The sequence below is a fragment of the Bufo bufo genome, chromosome 6, assembly GCF_905171765.1.
Source record: "Bufo bufo chromosome 6, aBufBuf1.1, whole genome shotgun sequence".
Taxonomy (NCBI): Eukaryota; Metazoa; Chordata; class Amphibia; order Anura; family Bufonidae; genus Bufo; species Bufo bufo.
The window spans coordinates 135,325,475-135,338,503 of record NC_053394.1 but is presented as its reverse complement, the minus strand read 5'-3'; the positions used below and the strand labels follow the sequence as shown (position 1 = coordinate 135,338,503).

General features: G+C 45.5%; 1 protein-coding gene across 4 annotated transcripts in view; it reads left to right on the top strand.

Annotated features, from left to right (window-relative positions):
* C6H20orf96 (chromosome 6 C20orf96 homolog) overlaps positions 1 to 13,029 on the top strand; it is a 40,136-nt gene that overhangs the window by 25,800 nt on the left and 1,307 nt on the right. For 3 of the 4 annotated variants that reach the window (XM_040436964.1, XM_040436963.1, XM_040436965.1), the window contains 4 exons: positions 3,135 to 3,292; positions 5,029 to 5,130; positions 9,359 to 9,445; positions 9,758 to 9,876. In XM_040436964.1, the coding sequence (XP_040292898.1) occupies positions 3,135 to 3,292; positions 5,029 to 5,130; positions 9,359 to 9,445; positions 9,758 to 9,876 (466 nt within the window). Of the gene's footprint in view, positions 1 to 3,134; positions 3,293 to 5,028; positions 5,131 to 9,358; positions 9,446 to 9,744; positions 9,877 to 13,029 lie in introns of all 4 variants that reach the window. The other variant, XR_005779807.1, reaches the window with a different exon arrangement.

Below are 13,029 nucleotides of genomic sequence, written 5' to 3'. Positions count from 1 at the left end.
CAGGTCCTATTTTTTTGACGGACTGGAAACACGGATCACGGACGCGGATGACAAAAGGTGAAAGTCAATGGGTCCGCAGAAAATCAAGGAAACCGGAACAACGGACACGGAACACAACAACGGTCGTGTGCATGAGGCCTTAGATAGATAGATAGCACAGGATCCACCATTCACAATAAGTGATGTCACAGCTTATCTACTCCCTCCTGACCTCTGCACAGGTCACAGAGCATGGCTAGAAAACTCTTCCATAGAAGTCAATGGGGTCCCCTCCTGTCCATTGTGTCTATGACCCACAGGGCTGCAGAAAAGCATATCTCTAAATGCTTCCAAGAACAGCTCAGGCGAGATGGCTGCTCCATAATCATGTTCAGCAAATAAAATAATCTGCAATCAGAAAATAGAAACCGATTATGAAGAATCTTCTGTGGCACGTTTGCCTTAAAGGAATTGTCCCGAAATTGAAATGTATCACCCGTACACAGGACCCTGTTTGATAGAGCAGTAAACGAGCATACGAGCCGCTACCTCCACTGAAAGTCTATGGGAATGCTAAAGAGAAGCCGAGCACAGCTCTTGGCTATCTTCAGTCGTCCCTTGAAGTTGAAATGGAGTAACTCTGCATTCTCGACCACTAATCTATTCAGACGGGGACACAAGATCCCTGTTTTCATGATCATTTCATGTCCCAGTAATGGGTCCCCAGCAGTGAGCCACTCAACACCTAACCTGTGGATAGGTGATAGGTTTCAGTACTGGGAAAACCTTTTTATAAGGGATACTGAAGGTGGCCATACACATGAGATTAAAGTCGGACGGAGTGGCTGATTTTGGCCTTTGCGTCCGACTGTCGTTTGAAAAACTAACGCAAACGATCATTTGCGTTGGCCGACGGCAGACTCTTGTCTGCAGAAAATGTAATCTGCCATGCTGGAATCTCATGTTGAATTGAGCCGATCACTTGCCATTGTGCTCGAGTCCCAGGGGGTCAGTTTTTTTTTAAAGGACTGACTCCCTAGTTGGCCAGTTTAGTTGGTGTGTCATATGAATGGCCAGCTTAAGCCTATATTCAGGGTGCACCTAGCCTTTCTGCTACCTGAGGCGAAAACCTGAAATGGCGCCCCCTTCCCGCCAGCCTATTAGAGGAAACGGTGGGCCAGGGAGACATCACTCCCATGCCCCGTTGCGGCATTCAGCGCTATTGCTGTCCTGAGTACAGCGATGCAGTTGAATATGTAAAGATGAGCATTTCCACAATGGAAGCGCTCATTGCACATGGCCCTTCTGCTGCCCGCTTCTTGCCCTCATTGGCGGCGCACCCCTGTCTACTGTATATTCCATTTGCAGTGCAGTTTAGAACAATCTATCAGCCATGCAGAAAGTTTGAGTAAACTGGGGCTTCTGACAGATTTTTGGTTCATGACAGCTGAGACAGTTAGGGTAAGGCCACATGTGGCATATACGCTGTACATGTTCCGTAGTGGATTTGCATGCCAGAAATCTGCAATGTTCGCAGTAGCAGCTGTGGATGAGATTTTCACAAATCTCACTTAAAGGGGTTCTGCACTTTGTTTAAACTGATGATCTATCCTCTGGATAGATCACCAGCATCTGATCGGCGGGGGTCCGACACCCGAGACCCCTGACGATCAGCTGTTTGAGAAGGCAGCGGCGCTCCAGCAGCGTCGCGGCCTTCTCACTGTTTACCGCTGGCCGAGTGACGTCACGACTTGTATCAACTGGCCTGGGCGGGGCTAAGCTCCATTCAAGGGAACAGAGCTTAGCCGCGCCCAGGCTAGTTGATACTAGTCGTGACATCACTGGGCCTGCGGTAAATAGTGAGAAGGCCGCGATGCTGCTGGAGCGCCGCTGCCTTCTCAAACAGCTGATTGGCGGGGGTCTCGGGTGTCGGACCCCCGCCGATCAGATGCTGATGATCTATCCAGAGGATAGATCATCAGTTTAAACAAAGTGAAGAACCCCTTTAAACACTAAAGATATTTTTCACAAGAAAATCCACACATAAGTTGATATGTGGTGCAGACTTTAAATCTGCATGTCAGTTTATATTGCAGATTTCTGCAGCGGCTTTCACCCTTTGCAATACAGAAGGTGAAACCTGCGGCCAACCCGCAGCATTTCCACAAGGATTTCCACAGCGATATCTGCAGCATTTGGTAAGGTTTTTGCTGCTGCGGAATACAGGCAGAACGGCTGCAGTTTTTGTGTGGAAAATTGCATTTTCTTGCAAGTTTAATGGATTTCCTCTCGATTAGGGGACCCCCTCTCTTAATTCCATTTGCCAGAAAGAGTTTTCCAAAACCAACAATCCATTTAAAGGGGTTCTCCAGGAATTAAGAAAATGAAAATACTTAAATATTACTTTATTATAAATATATTCCCAAATAACTTTCATTAGTTATAGTGGCTAGTTTTATTTAGGAAGCAATCATTAGGAGAAAGAAAATGGCCGCCGTCCTATTAGTACACTCAAAACCTGTCCTAATCACACAGCAGGTAAAGAGCTGCCTCATCCTCCTCTCTGCTGTACTTGTCAGGGATTATGATCCTGAATACAGATGATAAGATCTTTAGCTGAATCTGTAGGAATGGAGTTTATGAGGAGACATGAAGTACAGAGAGGATGGACAGGACAGACTGTGGTAATGGAGACTGCATACAAGTGCTGCTGCTAATCAGCCACATCCCCACCCTCCTCTCTGTACTTCATGACCTCCATCCATACAAAGATTCAGCTGAAGATCCTATTAAACTGTCTTCAGGATCATAATCTCTGACAAGCAGAGTAGAGAGGAGGATGAGGCATCTCTTTAGCTCAGTGTTGTGAAGTAACTTGTCCTTCTGTGTGACTAGGGCAGGTTTTGTGTGTACTAATAGGACAGCGGCCATTTTATTTATCCTAATGATTGCTCCCCAGACAAAACAGGCCATTATAACTAATGAAATGTATTTGGGAAAATATTTATAATAAAGTAATATTTAAGTATTTTCATTTTCTTAATTCCCGGAGAACCCCTTTAAGCCAACTAATCAGTGTGGATCTGTTTGGAATTGTAACCAGATAAAATTCAGATACCTTTAATGAACTAATTTCTGTTTTTTGTCCCTCTTAGGACTGCGTCTTCAGCTGCAGAATTGTGAGGAAAAGATACAGGCGACCCAAAAAGACCTGCAACAACTGCGAGAGTACCGTGATCGGGGGCATTCAGTAAAAATTCTTCAGGCTGCAGAGCTCGAGAGGCAGCTGCGTGTGTTAAGTGAGCTGCATCAGGTTAGAAGGGTTTATGGTGCAGTAACTGACTTCACCACCTGTTTCTTAGTGTAGTCAGAACCCCCGTTACTATGTGTGCAGTGGTCTATTCTGCAGTCTTGCTGCTGTGGAACAGACCACTGCACACAGATAATGGGCATTTTGACTACACATGTGGCCGTACCCTAACTGCCTCCTCAGCTGTCATGGACCGAAAAACAGTGAGCAGCCCCAGTTTACTCAAACATTATGCTTGGCTAATGGCGGAAAACAATAGATTATACTAAACTGCACTGCATGAAATATAGGCTTAAGCCAGCCATACATCTGTCATCCATTGGATTGTTAGTATGAATGATCCCACTAAGTATACTGGCCAACTCCTGACTCCCTGGTACTTGAGCACAAAGGGGTTGTGCCAACTTTAAACGGAACCTGTCATCAACCTTATGCTGCCCATACTAACAGCAGCATAAAGTAGAGACAGGTGAGTTGATTTCAGCGGTCTGTCATTTATAAGTTAAAAATAAGTGGTTGTTGAGAACCGACATCACAATCATTGCAGACTGGGCCTGGAAAAGAGTCCCGGCCACCTAAGAAGAGTCATGGTTATTCATACATTCCTGCTCTCCTGCCCACCTGCTGATGACTGACAGTCTTCTACCTAGTTTTCTCCCTTTCTCTCTAGGAGAGAACTGCCAATCATCAGCAGATCGGGGAGAGCAGGAGATTATGGATAACTATGACTCTTCTCAGGTAGATTTGACTCTTTTCAAGGCCTGTGCTGCAATGATTATGATGCTGGTTCTCAGCAACCACTTACTTTTAGCTGATGAGTGACACACCGCTGAAATCAACATTTCTGTCACTGATTTTTGCTGCCCTCAGTGAGGTCAGCATAAAGTGGATGACGGGTTCCCTTTAAAGTTTATCCCCTATCTGCAGGATAGGGGGTAACTGTTTGGTGGTATTCTGACCACTGAATCCCCCACGGATCCCGAGGTTCTGATCCAGTTACCCCATCTGAACAGAGCGCCAGGTTGAGCATGCACACTGCCTTTCCATCCATTCTGCATGTGACTGCTAGAAATTGCTGGGCACTGTACTTCAGCAGTCCCATAGAGAATAAATAAAGTGGCAGGGTGCATGTTTGACCTACCGCTCCATTCAGAAGGAGGAAGGGGACCCCCGTTCACAGGATCAGAGGGAATTCCGGAGGTCGAATTATCCTCTATCCTGTGGATCAGGGATAACTTACCTGAGGATTTTATCCACACATTTCTGCAATGGTGTATAAAAGCATGGCAACACCAATGAAAAGATGAATAGAGTATATCACAAAAATCTTTCTTTTAGGCCTCATTTTGCGGCTCGGATGCGAACCCATTCACTCCAATGGGGCCGCAAAAGATGCAGACAGCACTCCGTGTGCTGTCCTCATCCAATGCTCCATTTAGTGGCCCCGCAAAAAAATATAACCTGTCCTATTCTTGTCCGTTTTGCGGACAAGAATAGGCAGTTATATCAATGGCAGTCCGTGCCGTTCCTCAAATTGCGGAACGCACACGGACTCCATCCGTGTTTTGCGGATCCGCAATTTGCAGACCACAAAACCCACCATGGTCCTGTGTATGAGGCCTTACACTGCTCTGTATCACCAAATGTCATGAAAAGGTGAGGACTAATGTGTGATGCAGAACAGAAAAACGTACTCCTGCTGCTTAACAGCATTTTTTCCTTTACATCTCCTTCATCAGGACCAGGCTGCTGATGTGGAAGCCCTGGCGCAAACAGAGATTGAAAATTTGTTGGAAAGTCATCAGAAAGTGAAGGACGGTGTGCTCCAGGGTGTAGTGGAGGTGAGTGAAACCAAGGTTTATTTCTTATGACAGCTCAACTGTCACTGAGTGCTCAATCAATTTCACATTTTGTTGGGACATTTAATACATAGGGACTACTTGTTTTGGTGCAACAGTAGTGGGGTCCTTGAGTCCAACCCAAACTAAGAGTCCATTCACACGTTCGTGTGTGTTTCGCGGATCCGCAAAACACGGACATCGCCGACACTTAATAGAAAATGTGGACAAGAATAGGACATGTTCTATTTTTTTCGGGAACAGAAATGCGGACCCAGAAGTGCAGGTCCGCATTTCCGGAGCCGGGCCGCACATCGTGCGGCTCCATAGAAATGAATGGGTCCGCATTGCGGAACGAAATTGACCCTAAAGGGATTCTATCACATTGAACTTGGCGATTGAGCTGCAGGCAGCATGTTATAGAGCAGGAGAAGCTTGGAGGATTAATAAATAGTTTTATATGAAAAGATTCAATAAGTTTAAATTCCTCCTCATACTGGGCTTTGAAGTCCAGGAGGTGATTGACAGCTATTTCAGTATACACAGTCATAGGGAGAAGCCGGTCAATAGAAGGCCCAGAATGAGCAGGAATTTAAATGCATAAATTACAATTTTTACTGAATATTTTCCCGTAAAACTATATATCAATCTGCTCAGCTCCTCCTGCTCCATAACATGTTGCCTGTAGCTATATTTACAGTGACAGTTCCCTTTTAGTACAGCATTGCAGTCTCACAATATATTAACAGCAGGTGGGATGGGGGGTGACCCCCATCTCGTAAAAAAAAAAGGCGTTGTCCCAGACGGGCAAACTGCAACCATCAGATATGCTGACAATGTCTACGGTGGGAATTCCTGTTTAAATGGGGTTACCCCATGAAAAATGAAAATCAGACATCATATAGTACATGACAAGCTCTATCAAACTTAGAACCAGGCCTGTACCTCAATGCATCCAGAGATCTCCTCATACATTGCTCCAATTGTTCTGCTAGATTTTTTTAAAGCTAACAGCGCTCAGGGGGGGGGGTGTCCCTTCACAGATGGTGTATCCTGTATGCTGCAGCTAGTGGCAGTTGAAGGATAAAACTGAGCATGCGCTTCCAGCTCAGTCATCAGGGCTGAAAAATTAGAAACAGAGCAAACGGCAGGTGGTGCTATACAGATAGATTTCACTGAATTAGGGTCCATTCACACATCCGTGTGTGTTTTGCGGATCCGCAAATCGCCTGCACTATAATAGAATATGCCTAATCTTGGTCGCAATTGCGACCAAGAATAGGACATGTTCTATTTTTTTCGGGAACGGAAATGCGGACCCAGACGTACGGGTCCGCATTTCCGGATCCGGGCAGCACATCGTGCGGCCCCATAGAAATGAATGGGTCCGCAATTCCGTTCCGCAAAATGCGGAACAGAATTGCGGACGTGTGAATGAACCCTAAGGCCTCATGCACACGACCGTTGTGTGCATCCGCGTCCGTGGTTCAGTTTTCCGTTTTTTTTCGCGGCTCCATTGACTTTCAATAGGTCCATGGAAAAATCTGAAAATGCGCCATTTGGCAGCCGCATCCGTGATCCGTGTTTCCTGGCCGTGAAAAAAATAGGACCTGTCCTATTTTTTTCACGGTCAACGATTCGCGGACCCATTAAAGTCAATGGGTCTGTGAAAAATCACGGATGCACACAAGATTGTCATCAGCGTCCGTGATCCGTGTCCGTTTTTCCTATCATTTTCAATGCAAACTTGACTTAGTTTTTTTTTTCACTTTTCATGTCCGTGCATCCTCCAAAAATCAAGGAAGACCCACGGACGAAAAAACGGTCACGGATCACGGACCAATGGAACCCCGTTTTGCGGACCGTGACAAAATACTGTCGTGTGCATGAGGCCTGACTTAGTAGCTGCAACACATTTATAATTACATGCAATTACAAAAGTATTTAGATGCAGGTGGTGGTTTCAAAACTGTAGAATATTTTTCATGGGACAACCTTTTAATTAATGTGGCCATGCGTTTTGAATGGTATATGTCCTGGCATATTGACACTGCCTCTGTTAGTACAGTTTCACTTACAGCTTGGGAGGTTTTCTTTCCATTCTCTTGAGTAGTTGGGGGTATAGATAAACACTAGTGATGTACGTATAAACCGTGTACAATGTATTGTAGGACATCTGTATGGAAATAGTGGTTTGTCTATAGATCTGGGGTTCTGTAATAGATTTCTAGGCAGAGTAGTAAAAGCACAGGAATCCCTGACCTGGCAGGAAAAGGTCTCTTGTCCCTGCTGATATCAGGGGATCTCCCCTGTTCCCAAAACTATGTCTGGCATGCACCATGTTGAGTTCGTGCTGAGTCTGTTCTTTAAGCTGCATTCTTCCTTTGTGTAAATCTTCCAAAAACACTCCAAAAAAGGAGCCAAATCATTTCGCCCAATTGGTCAGTAAGGTTTACTGCCACTCTACGATGTGAAGATACCATCCATCCTATACAATATGTATTGACCTGGTTTGCAGCACTACTCTGTAAATAAGGATGACATTTCCTGACTATACAGATAAATGAGAGGCAAAATGCAACAATTAACATATTGTGGGGTTTCGCTCTGGTAGACAGGATTAGCTGACACTGTATAGAGGCAACAACAAGTTCTTTGGATCAAACAGTTCAGTGTTTTATTCACACTTTAGGCAAGTGACAAAACAAGCAGCCATATTCAAACAAAAAGTCACCTTGCGGCGTTGGTGGTAATTCACACCATGCGGCAATTCTGCCTCAAAGAGTCCTTGACCATAGCAGCCAAACAGGTAGCAAGCCTTCATCCAGACACAAGGCTCCCAGATCCCAACACAGAGACCTCGCTTCTGAGCCCAGCTGCCTATTTAAGGACAGCCAGGTGCTGCCAGAACCCGGACCGGCACTTAAAATCCGGTCCGGTATTTGACCTCACCTGGCTGTAAATAAGCCCAGCAGCACATGCTTGGAGGAAAATACCAGTTTTCCCAGACAAAACCTCTCACTGTGTCACAATATACATTATTACGCCTTAACATGTACTATTTCCATACATCTCACAGACTTGTTATGGGCCTTTCATGGTGATCTATTACATTATTATCGTTACGATTCTAAAAATATACCTTTAAATGGAACTGTATGTACAGATGTAAATACAGCTCCTTGGCTACCCCGTAGGAGGGGGTCGCGTCTTTATAAAGTGGTGGATAGGGAACGTGCTGGTTTTACTGCTCATGTGCAGCTCTCCAGCCAATCATACAGTGTATGACAAATAATTAACTCTTGCGCACGACCAGAATAGGGGAAATTCCTCTCCAACAAGCAGGGATAAGAAATTAAGTGATCCTCCCCTGCCCCCCAAGCCTTGTCTTGCTATATAATCGCCTGTGTTTATTTCCTGGCAGTGGGATGGGTTCTTATAAAACTCAGCGCTCACAAAGTCAGGGCTCATTCACACAGCAGTTGTTCGGCCGTTACGTGCACTAGAGGTTGCAGTTTGCGGTGGCCGCGACGGGTCCAGACCCATTCAGCTTGAATGGGTCCGTGATCCATCCGCATCGCAAAAAAATAGAACATGTTCTATTTTTTTGCAGTGCGGAGGCACGGAGAGATACCCCACGGAAGCACTCCGTAGTGCTTCCGTGGGATTCCGTGCCTCCGTTCCGCACGAACCTTCCGTATTGCAGACCCATTCAAGTGAATGGGTCCGCATCTGTGATGCGGGGTGCACACGGCCGGTGCCCGCATATTGCGGACCCTCCGCAATACTGGCACGGCTGAACAATGAGTGTGAATGAGCCCTTAGAAGGGATGCATCCGGCAGATATAGGTGATCAGCACTGACAGCAAGACTGATAGGCAGGGAACAAGGTAACAGTTTTTTTCATAAAATATCTTATATACATGTAGAGAGGCAGGGCTGGGGCAGGAAGCCAGGGGTTCGGGCAGAGACAGCAGAGGCAGGCTGAGAAGCCTGACTGCCCATACAGTTGAGCAGCATTTTCAGTTTTCAATAGATGCATTCTGCTTAGCAATGCACAGTTAGAGAGTTGCACACTTTACACGTGGCAGTTTTCTAATAAAACAACGAAATGAAACAACAGTTACACTTTAAATCTCCTAGCATTTCCTGCTTGTTCAGCATATTTTTAATGTTTTTCACTGGGAAATATTCTCCAATATTCTCCAACCTTTTTCTTTTTTGTCCCCAGAAACATCTGGATTCTCTGCCTTTGTCTGTGAAAAGGATGTGTCTTCAGAATCAGGAGATGAGGAGTGAAATGAAAGCATATCAGCAGGTGACGGTCAAGGCTAACGGTTATCGGTAATGTCTGATTATATGCTGCAGTTTGAAGATCCATTTGACATATGACAAGAAATGATCTACAAGATGACTCATGGTGCAAACATCAGGATAGGAAAATGGTGTGTCCTGATGCTCGACATGCCCCTGATGATACACAGCCTCCATTCATTTAGTCTTATTTATTATCTTAATGTTCAAAACTAAGAAAAGAGCCAGAGTCATTATTTTTTCTTGTTCTGAAAATAAGACCTGCTGCTATTTCTACAGCTTTACAATGGTGACCTCCATCAGTCTCTTCCCACAGATGATTACAGGACTTCAGGATGACATTAAGAAGCTGCTGGAAACTGGAGATTCTCTTCGTAAGTCATGGAAAGAGGAGACAGACAGACTCTGCAGAGAGCTCCTGCTTAGCGTGCCCAGGTCAGTGTCCTGTTTGTGTACAGGTGAAACTCGAAAAATTAGAATATCGTGCAAAGTTCATTTATTTCACTAATGCAACTTAAAAGGTGAAACTAACATATGAGATAGACTCATTACATGCAGAGAGAGATATTTCAACCCTCTATTTGTTATAATTTGGATGATTATGGCTTACAGTTTATGAAACCCCAAAGTCACAATCTCAGGTCCCCTTTGCTCAGGGGATATGGATTAATCAGCTGACTAGAGTGTGACACTTTGAGCCTAGAATATTGAACCTTTTCACAATATTCTAAATTTAAGCTGCATTAATGCAATTCCTTTTAAGTTGCATTACTGAAATAAATGGACTTTTGCACGATATTCAAATTTTTCGAGTTTCACCTGTATGTACAAGGTTGGATTCAAACATCCAATATTTGGTGCACAATTTTGTGCTTTTTTTGCTGTTGAATTAATAGAGTGAATCCAAAAACTCTTTAACTAAATCTGTCTAAAAGGTGGTGCCAAATTAGCACAATATGGCGCAACTAGAGCTTGCGTAATTTTTTCCAACTTGTTCAGAAAGTGGTTGATGCTTAATGGAAAGGGTGAGGCCCAATATGAGTTGTTTTGCACCAAAATTGTACTGAAATTCTGACTCAAAATAAGCCACAAACAATAGTTGGTATAGAGTTCAACAAAAATGTCTATCCCTGCACCACATTTATCATCGTGTAACTATGATACATCTAGTGCAAGTCTAGACAGCCTGTCTAAGTTAAGCCATCTGTAGGATTGGTAATTCTGCCCCTCAGTGTAAACCCAGTCATACAGAGAGACATGACTGTCAGAATAAACCTTTCAGGTGATTTTGGCCACCCGATCATGTTTGACACCTTAAAGGGGTTCTGCAGTTTGTTTTAACTGATGATCTATCCTCTGGATAGATCATCAGCATCTGATCAGCGGAGTCCGACACCCGGGAACCCCGCCGATCAGCTGTTTGAGAAGACAGCAGCGCTCCAGCAGCGCCGCGGCCTTCTCACTGTTTACCCCAGGCCCAGTGACATCACAACTAGTATCACTGGCCTGGGCGGGGCTAAGCTCTGTTCACTTGAATGGAGCTTAGCCCCGCCCAGGCCAGTTGATACAAGTCGTGACGTCACTGGGCCTGCAGTAAACAGTGAGAAGGCCGTGGCGCGCCTGGAGCACCGCTACCTTTTCAAACAGCTGATCAGCGGGGGTCCCGGGTGTCGGACCCTCGCCGATCAGATGCTGATGATCTATCCAGAGGATAGATCATCAGTTTAAACAAACTGCAGAACCCCTTTATGTCCTGGGCTACGCAGCGACTTTTTGTAGCGTTACTGATCGAGTTTAATTATTGGGTGACAGCTGCAGTCCATAAGATTACATACCAGCTAATGTAATCCTTTGGACTGCAGCTGTAGCTAAGTGGTTAAAAACAATTTGTAGCGCTACAAAAAGTCACTGTGTAGCTCAGGCCTATATTCTCTGAGATGTACTGCAAGGAAGACCTATAGGAGGGAGAAGCCTTTTTCCTGTCCCTGGCACTGAACGCAGGAAAACTGTGATGCACAACTAGATGAGCTTCCAAGAGAACATGACTACACACAGTTACTGCACAGTTATTTTCTATAACAGACTGTGGGAAAGAAGAAGTTGTTGCACATACACATGCTATGAATCGGTCTATTGCTGCTAAGCATGTATAACGTGATTACAAGGCACTTTGTATACGTTTTGATCAAAATGCATAAGCCAACTCACCAAGTCAAGATGACCTCTGTTGAATAGGTTCCTGCTCTAATTTGGCACAGCACCACATGGTGACTACTGCCACCATGACACGGAAACTTGCAGGAGGCAAGACCCAGCAGCCCAACAGCACCCCTGCTGTCATGCTAAGCCTCATTGGCACTACGGTTGCACCGGGTATCGAATTTTCGATACCCAATCAATACTTTTCCACCCGGATCGATTCGATACCGGGATTTGCTATTTTGTGATACTAGGCTGCACCACTGCTCTCAGCGCATGCCATGTTCTCCTCAGCAGCACAGTGGAGAAGGAGGCAGTCCCTCCGTCCTCACTGTGATGCGGCCGTCGCTGCCACCAATGAGGAGATAATACTGAGGAGGAGTGGAGGGACTGTGGCCAGTGTGCCACCAATGAATATAATTTACCCCTAAATACAAATGTAGGCTAAGGGTGCCGGCCGTTTTACATACCCAGCACCCGGCCTCAAAGACAGGGCACAGCGATGCGACGAACCCCGGCAATTAATCCCTCAGGTCCGTATGTGATACGGCAAGCACCTGCCACCTACTTTTTTATTTATGGGTAAATTACATTAATTGGTGGCACAGTGCACCCCCCCTCAGTATTATAATCATTGGTGTCGCAGTGCGCCATCCGCCCCCCAGTATTATAGTCATTGGTGTGTAGTGCTCCCCCCCGTCCTCAGTATTATATTCATTGGTGGCTCAGTGCGCCCCCCCCCCCCCCCTCAGTATTATAATCATTGGTGTGTAGTGCTCCCCCCCGTCCTCAGTATTATATTCATTGGTGGCTCAGTGCGCCCCCCCCCCCCCTCAGTATTATAATCATTGGTGTGTAGTGCTCCCCCCGTCCTCAGTATTATATTCATTGGTGGCTCAGTGCGCGCGACACCCCCCCCCCCCCCCCCTCCCCATATTATCTTCATTGGTGGCCACAGGGTCCCCTCCTCAGTATGTTTATTCGTAGCAGTGGCAGCTTCTGATCGGAGCCCCAGCAGTGAAATCGCGGGGCTCCGATCGGTTACCATGGCAGCCAGGATGCTACTGAAGCCAAAGCACAGGGCAGCAGGGACTGTGTAAAGTCCTATTCACCCTAATATAGCTCTATTAGGGTGAATAGGACAAGGATCCTAGCCCCTAAGGGGGCTAATAGTTAATAAATGAAAAGTAAAAAAAAAACACCAAAATATTAAAAGTTTAAAGGGAACCTGTCACCAGGATTTGATGTATAGAGCTGAGGACATGGGATGCTAGATAGCCGCTAGCACATCCGCAATACCCAGTCCCCATAGCTCTGTGTGCTTTTATTATGTAAAAAAAAAACGATTTGATAGATATGCAAATGAACCTGAGATGAGTCCTGTCCCTG